Source organism: Nylanderia fulva, unplaced genomic scaffold (genome assembly GCF_048542155.1).
Source record: "Nylanderia fulva isolate GAGA-0341 unplaced genomic scaffold, ASM4854215v1 Scaffold84, whole genome shotgun sequence".
NCBI lineage: Eukaryota > Metazoa > Arthropoda > Insecta > Hymenoptera > Formicidae > Nylanderia > Nylanderia fulva.
The window spans coordinates 1-19,075 of NW_028190961.1; the positions used below are offsets into that span (position 1 = coordinate 1).

At 28.5% G+C, this 19,075-nt stretch overlaps 1 protein-coding gene, 1 long non-coding RNA gene and 1 pseudogene across 3 annotated transcripts; 2 read left to right on the forward strand and 1 right to left on the reverse strand.

The window, feature by feature from the left end:
* Positions 1 to 188: 188 nt before the first annotated feature.
* LOC114945857 (uncharacterized) lies at positions 189 to 1,325 on the reverse strand (annotated as a pseudogene). Its single transcript, XR_014926334.1, has 3 exons — positions 1,161 to 1,325; positions 627 to 844; positions 189 to 378 (listed from the first exon to the last, which is right to left on the reverse strand). The product of XR_014926334.1 is annotated as an uncharacterized LOC114945857 (transcript).
* A 5,385-nt stretch (positions 1,326 to 6,710) lies between these two features.
* On the forward strand, positions 6,711 to 7,505 carry LOC146719837 (uncharacterized). Its single transcript, XR_014926335.1, has 2 exons — positions 6,711 to 7,007; positions 7,333 to 7,505. It is a non-coding gene; the product is annotated as an uncharacterized LOC146719837 (long non-coding RNA).
* Positions 7,506 to 15,440: 7,935 nt separating this feature from the next.
* On the forward strand, positions 15,441 to 18,099 carry LOC114945858 (zinc finger protein 830). The gene is made up of 4 exons (XM_029322196.2): positions 15,441 to 15,655; positions 15,981 to 16,446; positions 17,426 to 17,595; positions 17,683 to 18,099. The coding sequence occupies exons 1-4, from the start codon at positions 15,552 to 15,554 to the stop codon at positions 17,822 to 17,824; spliced, it is 882 nt and encodes a 293-aa protein (XP_029178029.2). The 5' UTR covers positions 15,441 to 15,551; the 3' UTR covers positions 17,825 to 18,099.
* The last annotated feature ends 976 nt before the right edge of the window (positions 18,100 to 19,075 follow it).

Below are 19,075 nucleotides of genomic sequence, written 5' to 3' on the forward strand. Positions count from 1 at the left end.
TCCTCCATCGAGCAGTGAGTATTCCAAACGCACATTCTATTGATCGTCTAGCGTGACTTAATCTATAATTGAATTTTTTTTTCTTGTGTCAAGATTATTTCGTGGATACGGCCTTATCATAAATGTAGTAACGGGAATGCTTCATCTGCGACTAATACATACGGCAACTTTATATTACTATTCGCACTAATACATTTTGCCGCAGGTAATTGAAGCGATTTATCGTAGAATCGTTTGGAATATTGTGCTATCACATTGTCTTCCTTCACTGCCAATATCCACAACAGTAAAACGGTTGTTAGCATCACATATTCCAAGAAGAATGAGGCTGTGTTGTCCTTTATAATTATAATATGTAGAACCACTATTTGGTGGTGCCTACAAAATACAAAATGTAGATTAATGAAAAAATTTTAAAAAAATATTAAAATTAATAAAATAAAAAATAATTAAATTTATAATCAGATAAAAAAATAATAAAATATGATATAAATAATAGAGTAAAATAAATAAAAAATTAAATAAATAAATAAATGTAAAATAAATTAAATTAATAATAAAATTAATATTAAAAAATTGTGCAATTTATACAATATACTTAAATATATTTAAATAAAAGTTTTTACCTGTATGATAACATGTTTTCCATCAAGAGCTCCAATACAGTTGTTAAACTGGCAAATATTTTCAAAATGTTCTGCGATGTTTTGCCAATTAATTGTACTCGGTTGTAAAAATACTTCGTCTTTAAGAGAATTCCAAATAGCGTCACAAGTTTCGGAGACAATTTTGGAAACAGTATTATGTGCAATATGAAAAGCATATGATATTGAGATTATACTGTCTGTCGAGGCTTACTATAAGAAAGCACGTGAGCCAGCTATGACAACAATGTGACCAAGCGAGAGGTCATGGAACGTATGCGAAATTTGAGGACTTACGGGCAGACACAGTTTAGCGTTCGTACCGAGACGATGTAGAAAGAGTTTATTAGTAACCGTCGTAGCGATTAGATGTAGAGTCAATTTAGCTGTCGTCCTTTGAATAGACATATAGTTAGGCGACAGCCGTCGTACTCAGACGACGAAGAAGAACGAAAGCAATGTATTATTTGTGATTATTAAAGTATTGTTGGAGCAAACGATTCAATTATCCATTACAAGCCTTTACACTGTCTCCAGAAGCTAAATATCGCAAAGTTACTTGCAAACGAGTGCGCGCAGGTATTGGTGTTTGGACAACCAGTTTCTTTTGTAATATATGGTTTCTTTTGTAATATATGGTTCAATGATACTTAGCAGTTTTTCAAATGTTTCTAATGACATCCGAAAGTAATTGAAATATTTTTCTTTATCTATATATTCCATTTCGCGAACCAGATTATCGCTCGCTCCCTGCATTATTCTTCTTTCTTCTGAAAATATTGATTGTACCCAATACCGACGTTTATTTCTCTTTTTATTCTCTCTCTCACGTCGTTTAATTATTACATATAATAAATGTAATTTAAGCATTCGTTTCCGAATGATTTGCTTTTGAAATGCAGAATAAGATCTATTCCTAAATGAAATCCATAATCGACAAACGCTATATAGAATATCTTGTGCTTCCATAATTAAAGAATTTATTTATCTGTCAACAGTATTATTTTTTTTAATTATTGTGTTTTGTTTATCATCGCGATTCCGCTGATGTATCTCTTCTAATGTCCCATGAAGCGGTAAACGCGGTAGCGGAATTAAGTTTCAGCCAATCATGAAATAGATTTACATTTACGTCAAAAATACATGTTATAAAAATCAAATTCTATTGTTCACCAGTTTATTATATATATTATTATATGTATATTAAAAGCTATTCCAACTATTATAAGTATTGTAAATAATATAAAAAGATTGATTTTATATCATTCCGCGTAATCCGTTTCCGCGTATTTCGCTTCATGGGACATAAGAAAAATGGAAAAGACGAAGTAAAGAAAACGGAATGGCTGTGATTGGTTGCGCTGGTTCCGCGCGTTTCGTTCCGCTATGAATTTCCGCTCAATGGGACGTCGGCCTAAGATTCTGGAAGTTTTCTAAAATGGAGATTACTTCATCGGCGGTCAAATTGCCCGTCATAAAATCACAAACGACGCCAACTAATGCTTTAAATAACAATTTTAGCATAAACTCTTCTATAGCTCTATCAACAATTGTGCAGTTCATTTATAAATTGTAAAAGAAGTCAAAATTGTCCTCGGGATATCTTATAATTTCTACTCTTAATTTCCCTTTGGGAATATAAAAGATTTTCTAAGAGGACTGTGAACAAATCAGTATCTATTAATCCTGTAGCTAAGTCAATTAATAGTCCAATAATAATATCGATAATAGAATAAAAACCTATTTTCCTGAGTTTTTGTACAGTCTTATCCGAAAATTTATTAAGTCCCATTTGAATAGAAATTAACGAATAGATAGTTTTATTTTATTTTATTGGGTATTTTATATGGGTATACAGATGTTACTTTATTTAATTTTGCAAATAAGCTGTGTATTGATCTATTTCCGTATGTCTCTCTGGTAATTATTGATCCTTTAATCTTATATTTAAATCGATAGGTGCATGATAGCTCTTCGCTTGTGAGGTATCTTCTTTAGATTTGGATTTTTGGTTTAATTCTAGGTAAGTTAATAGGTCTGAAGCGGCTGCCAGGAGATCTGGAGTGTGGCCTTCCGTAGGCTCAGTTTTAATTCTGTTAGACGCGGGTGTTAAAGTTGCTTGTGAATTGGTAGAGTTAGAAGAAATGCTAGTCCTCCAGAAGCTGCAATATGTATCGAGGGAACGAAATTGTCTGGATTGTTTTGATGCGAGGTTTATTAGCAATCTGTTCGCGTGTTAACCAACGCAGGCACGAGGCTACATGCTTTGTACGAGTCTTTACGCCGGCTCGATGGTTTCGTTTACTTCGCCGTTCGTTTTTAGCTTTCCGATTGCTCATCTACAATGGAGTTACCAAGTAGAGATATTTTATCTAAATTAATTAGAATGTGTCTAGATCAAAATATTTATTTGGTTTTATGTAGTAAGGGGAGGTAAATCTCGGGTAATTCTCGGGTGGTGAAAAATGTTTGGTGGTGGGAAATAAGGCGAATCATCAAGGGCAAAAATGCACTTCTCGACAATTATAAAAGAATAGAGGAAGAAGGCGCAAAATCATCAAAGGCAGAAATGTACTGCTCGATGATTATAAAAGAATAGATCGAGCAGGCGCGAAATAATCAAGAGCAGAACGCAATGCTCAATGATTATTAAAGCATTGACGAGACGAAAAAGAGGTGTTCGTCAATAGAGAAAGAACGCGCAAAATCGTCAAAAGCAGGACGCAGTGCCGGACGATTATGAAAGAATAGAGGAAGAAGGCGCAAAATCATCAAGGGTAGAACTGTACTGCTCGATGATTATAAAAGAATAGATAGAACAGGCGTAAAATAACCAAGAGCAGAACGCAGTGCTCGAGGATTATTTAAAGCATTGACGAGACGAAAGAAAGGTGCTCAACAATAGAGAAAGAAGACACAAAATTGTCAAGAACAGAACGCAGTGCCCGACGATTATAAAAGAATAGAGGAAGAAGGCTGAAAATCATCAGGGCAGAAGACAGAATTTTGCACTGCTCGACGATTATTAAAGAATAGGGGAAGAGGGCACTGGCGAATAATAGTAGGATGATATGATAATTATTGATCTAGCGCGACTTCTGAACAGAATTCAGATTCTCATGCAAGTAATGTATTAGAGAAGTCTTTGTTAGTGTGAAAGGTACTTACCTTGCGTTGGATGAACTTTTATAGCGTCAATCTGCAGCACGTTTATCTGCCGTCACCTTCTTAGAAGACCTCGGTCGGGATGCGCGTAGCGAAATCAAAAGTACACAGATTCTATGCTTTAAAATTCTTTATTGTAACTTTCTTTACTTTACAAACTATGCACGGTCAAGAATTAATGAAGAAAGTCAACGTCGTCGACAGCGAACGCATGACAAAGTTTCGTACAGAAATTTAGAGTGACACAATGAGATGCAGTATTTAATGTGCCGTAATATGCCATGTATAATTATGCCGCGCAAATGCTAGGACCGCAGAGCTTATATATACTCACCGAAATCGGGAAAAGTCCTTGTGCTTTGCGCTCTTTGATGGGGGTTCCTTCATAAACTGTATCTCGAGATCATTGATGCAAGTGATATGTGTGAAAAAAAGGAGGAGAGCCAATGGATTGTCTAGGAGAGCAAGAGTTCCAAATAGAGGCAGAATTTATGACATACATATGAGCTTTGGCGCGTAGGGTATCGAGGCGATGCGATATGGAGGGAGGGTGCATAACAATTCGGCCACGATACAAATTTCAAGAAGCGTCGAACAGTAGCGAAGGTTTTCGGCCGACAAAGAGCTGAGAATTATGTCGCCTTAAAACTAACGGATATAAATTCAATCAACATGATTATTTTAACGAGCGTATTTCAGAGAGTTTGCGCATAGATGTGCTTATTTCTTACAAACGTGAAATCGTACAATTCATATAATTTATTTTATATTACTTAAAATTGAGGAATAAAATTATAAGGTAGAAAATTATCGCTAATATATGAGCGAGAGCGCTGAGAATTTCTAAATTATACAATTACAATTCCACGATGTAGTGGCGAGAGTTCGGTTTATATATTTCGATTACATGATACAATATATGCCCTTTCTCTTAGTTATATTTACGTAAACCTTATTGTAATTTATTTATTATAAATTAGATCTTAAAATCTTAAATTCTTAAGATGTCATTTTTGGTGAGATTATTCAATAATCTAGAAGGTAAGGTTTCGTGAATATAATTGACAAGTTAACGCCCGATAAAATGGCGTTTCTCAGATTAGGCATCGCTAGAGATTTATGGAATCTTCATAATAACTTTATCAAGGCTAAAGCCTTTATTATAAAGGTGGTTGAAGCATTTTATCAATCATTCGAGTATTCGAAATATTATAATTATATTATATTATTATGTTATGATTTTATAAGTTCTATTGTTTCTTAATTTTGAACATGTTAGTGTCGCATTTATATGCGGTTCAGTTAGTCGCACGAATGTATACGTGTGGTTGGAAGTATGCGCTCCGGTATGGTCTAGTGACGCTGTCCAATTGGCTGAGCCGCTTAATTAGAACTAGAAGACCCTATATGTTAGTACGGTTAGTAAAATCGTCCCAATAATTATAAATAATGAATAATAATAATGGAAGAGCAGTCGCCCGGCAAGCGGAAGGTCTTGGGTTCGATTCCCGATTCAGCCGACTTTCGGACCAATATTTTTCTCGTCTATTTCTTTACAGGGGATGTTAGGAGAAGGAACAAGGGGAATTTCTGAGATCCCAACCATAGGATTCAAATTCCTTAGTTTCCAAATTTTCTTATCTTAATTTGTCGCAATAACATCGCGTTTGGCTCTTTAGTCAAGATGAATATGATGATTTAAAAATTGGAGAGCCGACTTAAAAATATTCTTATTAATAATAATAATATTGAGAAATACAATTGCGTTTCTTAAGTAATTATTTAGAAGAATTTGTAGCGCACAAAAATACGGTTTCGAAAAATGACGGAATGTTACACTGCCTTTGCTGTTCGTTCAATTGAACTTCACCAATAGCAACAAACTGCTGCGGCAGTATGCTGTACATGAAATGATACTTTTAGTCGGGTTTAATAACATCCGTAGTTGTAAGACTGGCCAATCACAGCCGTTCCTCTGAAAAATGGAACGGCTGTGATTAAATTCAAAAAGTTAAAATCGGGGGACCAAATTAAAGAATATAAGGCCGATTTTTCCAACTTCCTAGTAAGTTTTATCCGACAGGTACCATATTTTCGTCTCCTTTCAGATAAATTCTAAAAAAAGAGACGAAAGATATGCTACTTGTTAGGTAAAACCACTGATGAAGTACTGTTAGGTTCTAACAGTACCTCGTCAGTGGTAAAACTCAAGATCCGTAGATGAACGATGGGAGAGGAAGTAAAGTCGTCGCATTCATATTTCAGCATTTGGCCTCAATATGGCGCCGCCAATCCAGCCACCAAACAGCTGTTCAACTATAGTTTTTTTTTTCACTAAAATTTCGTATGACACACACCGACATATAACACACATAACTTTGTGGTCTCAAAATGGCGGCTCATGCAACGACCTTCCCCTCCCGTCGTTCATCTACGGACCTTGGTAAAACTTACCAAGAGTTGAAACATAAACGAGTATAGAAGCACGGTTCTCGGTATCCCGTGGGTCGCACGAGCTGAGGTACTTTGCTGTAGTTTACGTCACGTATACTATACTGAAATGCTATAGATAGTACAGTATACGTGACGTAAACTACAGCAAAGTACCTCAGCTCGTGCGACCCACGGGATACCGAGAACCGTGCTTCTATACTCGTCTATGGCTTAGTTTACATTAAGCACTTGATACGCGTATCAAATAGTAAATTACTAGTAAATTGGTTCAGTTATTGGCTGACCAGTTCAAATACACTAATTGATACGCGTATCAAGTGCTTGATGTAAACTAGGCCTACAATCTTTGACCGTGCTTCTACCAGAGAGAAGAATGAGAGGCGCCAGGCCGTCAATCTTCGTACGACGTTTTTTCTAGGCTGCGCACTAGCGTCACGTATATCCATCGACATATAGAATGGACTGAGCATTGCGATATGTAAACGCGCGCCTGCTTTAGAGTGAGAGGTACTACATCTGAGGCCTATGTTTGTCTCTCTTGCAAGCTTCTGATTTGTTATTTCGTCCCCCTCCAGAATTCTAGCAGTAACATAGCATTAAATTTTTGACACCTCACCTTCGCCTACTCGCTTTGGAATAACGTGAAACGTTTATCTTTATCTTTAAAAATTAAAAAATGGTTTTAAGGTGTTTTGTGTGCAAAATTACGTATGATAAAAATAAAAAGGATATACAAATGCATAAGTAAGTACATTAAAAGTATTTTTTATAGGACATTATTGTAACACATTCTTTAAACATATTGTTTTAAAGCTGTATATAATTATATTATATATACGTAACTTGCATAGTTTTGTTAAATATATATTAAAATTATATATTATATAATAAAATTAAGATATGTAATAGTATGTAATAAAAATTGTGTAAAGTAAAATTATAAAAAGTTAGGTTAGATTATGCGTTTTACAAATAAGAGATATTTAGAACATTATTTTAAATATTTTGTAATATAATAATAATTGAATTATACAATATAAAGCTAGTAATACATTATCATTATTTTCAGAGTTCCAGAAAAAGAACACATAAAGAAATTGTGGTTATCTGCATTAAACATCAAGCAGATTAGTCCAAATGCAAGAGTGTATTCAAAACATTTTAATGAATTATATTTTATATTTTATAATAATGTGTAGTATTGTAATTTTTTATAAATGTAAATAAATAAAATTTTCTATATATCAACAATATAATTTTTTTATTATTTATAACATTAGTATAGTGTGTAAATAATAATAATATTTATAATAAAATTTGTAAACATATATCTATTTATAAAACTTTATAATTAATAAAATATTAATATAAATATAATATAAATTAAAGCAAATTTATTGTTTATTTATAAATATATTAAATATATTAAAACAAATTTTAAAATAAATTCTAAAAAAATCTATTGACTACACATTTCATAGAAAAATGCACATGGTCCGCAATTTTTTTAGACGGCCCTGCAAAAAGAGAGACAAACATAGGCCTCAGATGTAGTACTTCTCACTCTAAAGCAGGCGCGCGCTTACCCATCGCGATGCTCAGTCCATTCTATATGTCGATGCGTATATCCATTTTACGGCCGCCCGGAACTACATGGCCACATCCACTTTCGATGTCGGTAAAAGAGCTACTTTTGTTTCATGTCCGTGCTGTACATCCACAATTTATTCGGCTCTTTACAATGAAGACCAGAGGGTAGATTGTGTATCTTGGGTGAGTTGCTCACGAGGTAAAAATTACAAAAAGTAAGGAAATTTACTAGAGTACCCACGGTTTCATTTGTCGATATCTAGTAAATCTTTTCACTTTTGTAATTTTCATCTCGTGAGCAAACTCACTCAAGATACACAATCGACCTCCAGAATACCTATTACGATTATTTGGGTGAGTTTGCTCACGAGATGAAAATCACAAAGGTGAGAGATTTACTAGATTTTGACCAATAGAAGCGTAGACAACCTAGTGAATCTCTCATTTTTGTGATTTTCACCTCGTGAGCAAACTCACCCAAAGAACCGTAATAAGTACCCAGAGTTCAAGATAAATGATTTGGACTTTTTTTTTTTACTAATTTTAAGTTATAATAATTTTTAAATTTACAATGCATCACTATACTACACGTTTATAAATTTCGTTATGTTTTGAAGCAAGAACTATTTTAATTATAAATTTAAAGTGTAAGATAGGCAATAAGAGCCAATCGCGGAAGACAGTGCGTTATTCCAACGAAACTAAATTTTTTCGGATAAAGGATCTGAATAGCCTCAGTTGGAAGAGCAGTCGCCCGGCAAGCGAAAGGTCTCGAGTCCGATTCCCGATTCAGCGACTTTCGGATCTATATTTTTCTCTTGGATTTATTTATTTCCGTAGGGGGTTAAAGGATTATTGAAATTAAATCTCAAAAATGAGATTATTTCATATTTTAAAATCTTGGCCGTGACCAAGTAAAATTTGGTGCCTTGTGCACAGATATTTAATTCTAACGAAAAAATTTAGTTTCGTTGGGATAACGCACTGTCTTCCGCGATTGGCTCTTATTGCCTATCTTACACTTTAAATTTATATTTATATTACAGAGCCGTGTTAAACTCTTAACTTATATTTTAATTATATATACTTAATATCTATATTAGTAGTATTAAAAACACATTTAATACGTATGTATTTTATATTATTTATTAAAAATAAATGTATAATAAAATCGATCTAAAAATTAAATTATTGTTATTAAATAGTTGCAAAATACAGTTTAAAAGGCAAATTTGTTAATATATGCAATTAAATATGTTACATAATGTAATATCTGTACATAAACCGATTGTGTTATTTTTATCAATTATTTTTGTCGATTTTAGTATGCACACATACTCCCACACGCACATTTACATATTTGCTATTCTTACTATTTTGTATTATTTAGAATAAAATATTCATTATAATTTAAAAAACAACTTGTATATATTTTATCTTTTAAAAATAATCAAATTTTTTAAATAACTATTCATGTTTTATCAAATAGTATAATTTTTACACTTTACGATATGGAAAAAGTAATTTAATAAAAAAAGTAACAAAAATAATCCTTTTTTTACTACAATTTAAATTATTAATACACACATTTTTGTATACATATATACATTATACATATAAAAAATATTTATTTCCTGCAAAAAAATAATAAAAATATAATAAAAATATAAATACAAATACAAAAAGATATAATAAATATTGTAAAATAATATAAAGTAAATAAAGTAATAAATAATGCAAAATATTAATTTAAAAACTTACCGAAAATTAATAAAAATATAAAAATTATTAATAATATTGTTATATATAACAATAAAAAGATAAAATAAAGCATATTTATATTGAAATATTTTTTTTTTTCTAAATTTCATATTGTGTTCTACGTTATTTTATTATTATTTACTATTATTTCATGTTATTTTTTTTCTTTACTTTTTCATTAACTTACCTTCTTGCTTACCTTTATTTTTAAAATTTGATAGTATTTTCTGTCTTTTTCTTCCAATTTTACTTTAAACGGAAGAAGGAAATAATGGAGGAAAAAAGTAAAATTGGAAGAAAAAGACAGAAAATAATATAAAATTAAAAAAATAAAGGTAAGCAAAAAGGTGAGTTAATGAAAAAGTAAAGAAAAAAAATAACATGAAATAATAGTAAAATATAATAAAATAACGTAGAACACAATATAAAATTTAAAAAAAGACAAATAAATATTTCAATATAAATATGCTTTACTTTATCTTTTTATTGTTATATATATCTTGTCTTAGAATTTTGTCATTGTAAAAAGAAATGTTTGTTATACAACTGTATCATGATCGATATTACAATCATTAAAAATATGATTACAAATCATGTTACATTGAATAATAAATTAATATTATCTTTCTGTAATAAGAAAAACAAGTATATGAATTTTTTTATTTCTTAGAAGATTGCAATCATAGTTGAAATAATTGCATAAATCGTTAACTAGCAGATATAATCACGGAATGAATAAAAGGTTTAAATACAGCCATGCTAAGAAATATTAAAATCATCCCAGCAAACACTGATATAATTGTTACATTGCTATAATAAAACGGAATATAACAGGTAATATAACGTGTACGTTACATGTAACATCCATGTTAGTTGTAATTTCCCACTCATAGATGTAACATTTTAATATAACATATATTACATTGTAGTTATATTGTAATTATATACCAAATAGCACATTAATGTATTGATAAGTCAATGCTATCTTGGGATATATATAATGACAATATAACTACAATGTAATATATGTAATATTAAAAATGTTACATATATCTATGAGTGGGAAATTACAACTAACATATACGTTACATGTAACCTTAGAGCATATATACCTGAAGGGGGAATTGCTTTGTCTGTCGTGCTAAAAATCTATGTCCAAGTTTGGTGCAAGAGAGAAAGATAGCTTTTAACCTTTATCCGCAATGCGCAAATGTAGATGACGTCACGGTGACGTCACGCTCACCGCGCCGTTTGAAACTGGAAATGTAATTGGTGCTTTCGCTAATTCGCGTTTGCGCATTGCGAACGGAGGTAACAATCTACCCTTCTCTTTCCTTAAAAACGTGGTTCTCTCTTGCACCCAACTTGGACACAGTTTTGCGCTCCTATTCCCCTTCCATATCTATATGTTCTAACTGTAAGCATGTAACATGCTTGAGTATATAACATTTATATACTGTGTTTGCTAGAAACATGTATGTACATACATAAATATTTATTACTTATATGAATTTTTTAAACAATTTTTGTGTTCTACGTTAATAAATTTTATTAAATATAAATTATTTAACATTTTTTATAAATATGTTTTAATAATAATATATGTTTTTCAATTATAGCATTTATAAAAATAATTTACAAAATTCTAATTTTTAATTATTTAGAAACTGATTTTGATATTGATTTTTGTTATAAAATTGATTTACAATAAAATCAAACGTTTTTTAGAAATAAAGATCTTTTAAATTATACACTATATGAAACTATGGTATCTGATTTTACGAATAAAATATTTTTTATTTTTTATATCTACATGTTTCAAATGTAAATAAAAGTTAATGCAAAAAATTCTTCAAATTTTGATCTTTAACATTTATATAATATTATATTGGTAAAAATGGATACTAGTATAATTTTGTTAAATCTTTACATGTAAAATATATCCCATTATCCTCCCCTATTTTCTTTTTTATAATTAAAAAATAAAGTAATAACATTATTTAACATATACAGGGTGTCCCATAATTCGAGAATCACCTTTCATGGGCAGATAGAGCGTGTTAAACTGAATAGAAAATTCATGTATCATTTTGCGATATTCGTAATAATTATTGAGTTATTTATTAAAATATCTAAACGAATAAGCAAGTAGAAAGCATTATTTGATCGAGAGGTGGCGTCATGCAGCGAGCGGCGACCAATGTAATGGCGCCGAAAAGTAAGATGATACTTTTGATACTAAGCGGTACATGCACACCGAGTCCGGCCTACCGCTTTCTACCCGCTCATTCGTTTAGATATTTTAGTTAATAACTTAATAATTATTACGAATATCGCAAAATGATACCGGACTTTTCTATTCAGTTTAACACGCTCTATCTGCCCATGAAAGATGATTCGCGAATTATGGGACACCCTGTATATACTTATCACGTACTTATAATTCTAGTGTATTTACAATATTTATATTTCTTTTTATATTTCTACCCATACAGCACTGATAGATTGCAAAAACATTACAACAATCTTTCACCGCAATATTGCAATATTGCAAATTCACTGCAAAATGTTGCTACATCATTGCTGTTGAATTGCAGCAATGTTAAAATGTCCGCTTTTTGGAAGATTGCAACAAAATATTACAACAATATTGCAATGTTATGAATTTGCAATAATGCATTGTTATTGCAACCATAAACTAATGTTGCATATACAGGTATATACATGTAAATAAATCATTAATGAAAATACGTTGTAGTTAATTTATATATATTACAATATATAAAGTATAGAATTTGGATTACATGCAATATTTCCGAAATATTAATGTCATGTTGCTACAAGTGTGCTGGAATTTTGTGCACCTATATCTCTGCAATGTCTTTATAATGTTGCATTGCAACTTGCAATATTGCAACGTTGCTGCAATATAATTGCAATAATCTGTGCTGTATGGGTATCTACACTTTATATTGAATAAACAAATATAAGAATATAATATATTTATAATAGAATGTTTTATATAATTTATTTACAGAAAAAATTATTTTAAAGAATTAAAATATCAAACAGATATATATTATTATATTTTTATTAATTTTTGGTAAGTTTTTAAATTAATATTTTACATTATTCATTACATATACTTTATATTATTTTACAGTATTTATTATATCTTTTTGTATTTGTATTTAAACTTTATTATATTTTTAATATTCCAGGTAGCAAGTATTAATACACACATTTATGTATATATACATTATACATATAAAAAATATTTATTTCCTGCAAAAAAAAATCTCAAGTAGCAAGCTCGTCATTAAACATCAAAATGACGTTATTTTGACGTTTAATGGCGTCAGCTTGCTACTTGAAATTTTTTTTGAAGGAAATAAATATTTTTTATATGTATAATGTATATATACAAAAATGTGTGTATTAATAATTTAAATTGTAGTAAAAAAAGGATTATTTTTGTTACTTTTTTTATGAAATTACTTTTTCCATATTGTAAAGTGTAAAAATTATACTATTTGATAAAACATGAATAGTTATTTAAAAAATTTGATTATTTTTAAAAGATAAAATATATACAAGTCGTTTTTTAAATTATAATGAATATTTTATTCTAAATAATACAAAATAGTAAGAATAGCAAATGTAAATGTGCGTGTGAGAGTATGTGTGCATACTAAAATCGACAAAAATAATTGATAAAAATAACACAATCGGTTTATGTACAGATATTTCATTATGTAACATATTTAATTGCATATATTAACAAATTTGCCTTTTAAACTGTATTTTGCAACTATTTAATAACAATAATTTAATTTTTAGATCGATTTTATTATACATTTATTTTTAATAAATAATATAAAATACATACGTATTAAATGTGTTTTTAATACTACTAATATAGATATTAAGTATATATAATTAAAATATAAGTTAAGAGTTTAACACGGCTCTGTAATATAAATATAAATTTAAAGTGTAAGATAGGCAATAAGAGCCAATCGCGGAAGACAGTGCGTTATCCCAACGAAACTAAATTTTTTCGTTAGAATTAAATATCTGTGCACAAGGCACCAAATTTTACTTGGTCACGGCCAAGATTTTAAAATGTGAAATAATCTCATTTTTGAGATTTAATTTCAATAATCCTTTAACCCCCTACGGAAATAAATAAATCCAAGAGAAAAATATAGATCCGAAAGTCGCTGAATCGGGAATCGGACTCGAGACCTTTCGCTTGCCGGGCGACTGCTCTTCCAACTGAGGCTATTCAGATCCTTTATCCGAAAAAATTTAGTTTCGTTGGAAAAAAATAAAAAGATAAAGTAAAGCATATTTATATTGAAATATTTATTTGTCTTTTTTTAAATTTTATATTGTGTTCTACGTTATTTTATTATATTTTACTATTATTTCATGTTATTTTTTTTCTTTACTTTTTCATTAACTCACCTTTTTGCTTACCTTTATTTTTTTAATTTTATATTATTTTCTGTCTTTTTCTTCCAATTTTACTTTTTTCCTCCATTATTTCCTTCTTCCGTTTAAAGTAAAATTGGAAGAAAAAGACAGAAAATACTATCAAAATTTAAAAATAAAGGTAAGCAAGAAAGTAAGTTAATGAAAAAGTAAAGAAAAAAAATAACATGAAATAATAGTAAATAATAATAAAATAACGTAGAACACAATATAAAATTTAGAAAAAGAAAAATATTTCAATATAAATATGCTTTATTTTATCTTTTTATTGTTATATATAACAATATTATTAATAATTTTTATATTTTTATTAATTTTCGGTAAGTTTTTAAATTAATATTTTGCATTATTTATTACATTATTTACTTTATATTATTTTACAATATTTATTATATCTTTTTGTATTTGTATTTAAATTTTTATTATATTTTTAATATTTTTTTGCAGGAAATAAATATTTTTTATATGTATAATGTATATATGTATACAAAAATGTGTGTATTAATAATTTAAATTGTAGTAAAAAAAGGATTATTTTTGTTACTTTTTTTATGAAATTACTTTTTCCATATCGTAAAGTGTAAAAATTATACTATTTGATAAAACATGAATAGTTATTTAAAAAATTTGATTATTTTTAAAAGATAAAATATATATACAAGTTGTTTTTTAAATTATAATGAATATTTTATTCTAAATAATACAAAATAGTAAGAATAGCAAATATGTAAATGTGCGTGTGGGAGTATGTGTGCATACTAAAATCGACAAAAATAATTGATAAAAATAACACAATCGGTTTATGTACAGATATTACATTATGTAACATATTTAATTGCATATATTAACAAATTTGCCTTTTAAACTGTATTTTGCAACTATTTAATAACAATAATTTAATTTTTAGATCGATTTTATTATATTATACATTTATTTTTAATAAATAATATAAAATACATACGTATTAAATGTGTTTTTAATACTATACTAATATAGATATTAAGTATATATAATTAAAATAGTTCTTGCTTCAAAACATAACAAAATTTATAAACGTGTAGTATATAGTGATGCATTGTAAATTTAAAAATCATTATAACTTAAAATTAGTAAAGAAAAAGTCCAAAATCATTTATCTTGAACTCTGGTCTTCATCGTGAAAAGCCGAATAAATTGTGGATGTACAGCACGGACATGAACCAAAAGTGGCTCTTTTACCGACATCGAAAGTGGATGTGGCCATGTAGTTCCGGGCGACCGTAAAATGGATGTACGTGACGCTAGTGCGCAGCCTAGAAAAAACATCGTACGAAAATTGACGGCCTGGCGCCTCTCGCCTCTCATTCTTCTCTCTGCTTCTACACTTGTCTATATTCTGTGACATAACCCCCAAAATATTTGATAGATTTGGTTGTGTACAGTGATAAATAAGTCGAAAAAATGTCATTAAAAAGAAAATTGACGCAGACTGATTTGCGTAAAGCGATGAGCGAGCACAAGAAGAGGATCGGTACAATTAAAAAGATCGACTCACCATTAGCAAAATATCCTTTTGATATTAATTTTGCAAAAAATTTACAACGTATTTTTAATCCTTAAAATAGTCACATTATTACATAATTTTTGATTATAATCTCAAATCAATTAAGAATAAATGGTTTTTTAATTATATTATATTTTATCCATTAAAAAAATATATCTCTGTTTAATTTTAATTAAGAATTTTCAGAACTTTAACAATCAATAAAGCAACTTGAGTTAATATGAAAAGCATTAATTATAATATACATTTTATCAAATAATTATTTTTATTATTTTATATAATTCTGGTGACAATTGAGTTTGAAAATATCTTTAACTGATAAACACATATACAGATTCAGGTCAACTTATGTGCATTTTATGCAAATTGGTTGTACGCAGTGAAACAGTTTGGCCTGTTCATTTAAACTCCAAAACACATAAGGAAAATGTAGCATTAGCAAAAGTGGCAAAACTGGAAATGGAAAGCTTTGCAAAGACATCTAACGTTTTACCATTCAAAAGACCTTCTTCTCCATCTCAAGACAATTTTGCAAATAAGAAAATAAAAGGAATATTGAAAAATTCTAATCGTCCGGAAGTGCAAACAAAGTCAAGTTTATCAAAAGATTTCTTTCATAATAATAATTTAAATCAAGTAAATGATACATCTATGCAAAAATTAGAAAATGAAGATACTATAGCGAGTACTGCAGATGTGCAACACATGGAAACAGAAGTAGAGAAAATAAAGGATACAAATCCAGCTATTCTTCCAGAAGGATTTTTTGATGATCCAATAATGGATGCTAAAGTAAGATTGATATCAAATAAATATAACATTACCAAAATTTATTAACAAAATTTATTTAATAAAATTATATTAATTTAATATTTATTAGTATAAATAATAATAATACTTAATATATAATACAATAATAATAATATTTAAAATATTTAAATTCACGCTCTTATAAATATTAAATATCTAAACAATTAGTAAAAAGACCACTAAAGAGCATTAAATCTGGATGTAATATGAAATATTTTGTGTTTATTAAAGACAGTCAAATTTGGTATACGTTTCGGCTGTCACAGCAGCCTTTCTCAATACAAACATAAAAAAATAAAAAATATAACAAATTGTAGTATAGAAATTAATTATTAGTATAAACATTAAACTTAAGATATGCGAATGAACGGTGTAAAAATTACATTTGCTCTGGTGTCGAGACTTTAGGACTATTTTGTTTAATGCTTACGGTGTTAATAATGTGTGAGACAAAGATAGTTAGAAATTATATACAACATGATATAAATTACATAAGTTAGAGATAATTGAAGACAATTTTCATTGTTGGAAGGCGATAAGATGCTTGTCAAATGATGTATATGTGTAGTCAAAGTCATTATTTAAAATCTCAATTTGTAATCATTTCTCAACTGAAGTAAAATAAAAAGTAAACTGTAGTCAAATGTTGTGTGTGTGGATGGTATAAGTATATTATGTTTCAACATCTTAGCACAAACAATTCTTAAGACATACTGAACAATAATATTTAATAAAATACAATAGAAAAAATAGAAATTTTTAAATATTACAAATATTAATAAATAAATAAGTAAAATAAAGTAAAAAAGAATGAGTTCATAGAAACATTAGATATCAAGTACTATTTCATTGAAATGCAATAGCATATTCAATTAGACTATTCTTTTTTCAATTTACTATTCTCTTTTTCTTCAATTACTCTTCTACTTTTCCATCTACTTTTTAATTTTTTTGTTTTCAGGTACGTAATGTTGAATATAAAGATCCTATTGAAGAAGAATGGGAAAAATTTCAAAAAGAAATTAAAGAAGAGACTGCGCAATCTGCACAGATTATTGCTGATGATCAGGAGGAAGCAACAACAGAAAGGCAATTGGATGAAATTGAAGAGCAAATTAGGCATTGGTCTAGGTAAATATATTTTCAGTATTTATATTTGAGAAATTAAATATGTATATATATATATACATATATTAAAAATTAATTTATTTATTAAAGGGTAATAGATCTTGCAAAACACATGGAACAAGTGCAAGGTACTGATAGAAAGAAAGAAAATATTGATGATGATGTATTAAGCAGTGATGAAGCAGAATTTGAGGAGTTTCTCGACTGGCGAGCAAAAAATTCGTATAAATAAATCATTTTATGTGTGTACAGTGATTTTGTAAATAATACTTTCTTGACAAGAAAACTATTTATTTAAAGTTACAAGTGTATTTTTCTTAATTATCTATACATATTTGCTGTAACTTTTTCCTTAGCTATAAAAATTATTTTAAGATTGATAAACTTATGACATTTTCATGTTTTAAAGATTATTTGTTACATAGTCATTGCAAAAAATGTTAATGCATCTAATTAACTTTGTATTAAATTTTTGTTTGAAAAAAATAAACAACTTATTCATTATAATTTGTCTTTTTCGTATTTTCACGATTTATTTAACTTTATATATAAAGATTTCTTATTCTATTTATATATATTTCTGTGTGATATTTAAACCTTGTCAATTTGACTACTATTCTAGACTATTCTAGACTAAATAACTGTTAAGGAAAAGATCAAATTAATATAATTCTTGTACAGTGTGTATTAAGATTTTATTAAAATGAATTTGAAGAATCAGAATATAATAATAATAAAAGTTTTAGATACATCATTTGATATAGATTACTTATTAATCGTTGTAAGAGTATTAAACTATGTAATACGAAAAGTATAATATAAAGACATAAGATATGCTAAGTCGCTAATAAAATTAATATAGATATATGTAATTACGATATAGGTCATACATTATTTAATAATATCTGCTTTCATTTTGCACATATTCTTTACAAAATGAAATGAAAAATCAGAAGAAGTAGAAGTTATACAATATATTCATAACCAACACCTAATCATATTGTATTTATTAAATGCTATCAATATTTTTATTTGATTGCTTTCAAAGTATGCAATATAAATTGTTTAATGAGATCCTATATATATAAGTACGATACAATGTGATCAATAAGCGAGTTGCTTGGAAAATTCTCATTGCTGCCCAAAAATCCATCACTATATCGATATTTTTTTAAAGACTCTATATTGGTATAATTATAGTGTTAAAATATTTGTTTTTATTTCCAAATTTATTTGTCGCGTAAATCTGCATTTATGTTTAGATCAATATACAATTTGTCGTCAATACAATTTTATACACAGGGTGTCTCATTTAATTCGGGCACACATCTTGAATTTCTCCATTATATTCTAAAATACGGTAAAAAATGGAGGAAAAGATTATGTAAAATTTTATTATGAATATATACAAAATTTTTCTAGATTATATTTTTTTCTAAGAATTTTATTTTTAATAAGGCTAACGCGATTTTGTAATAGGACT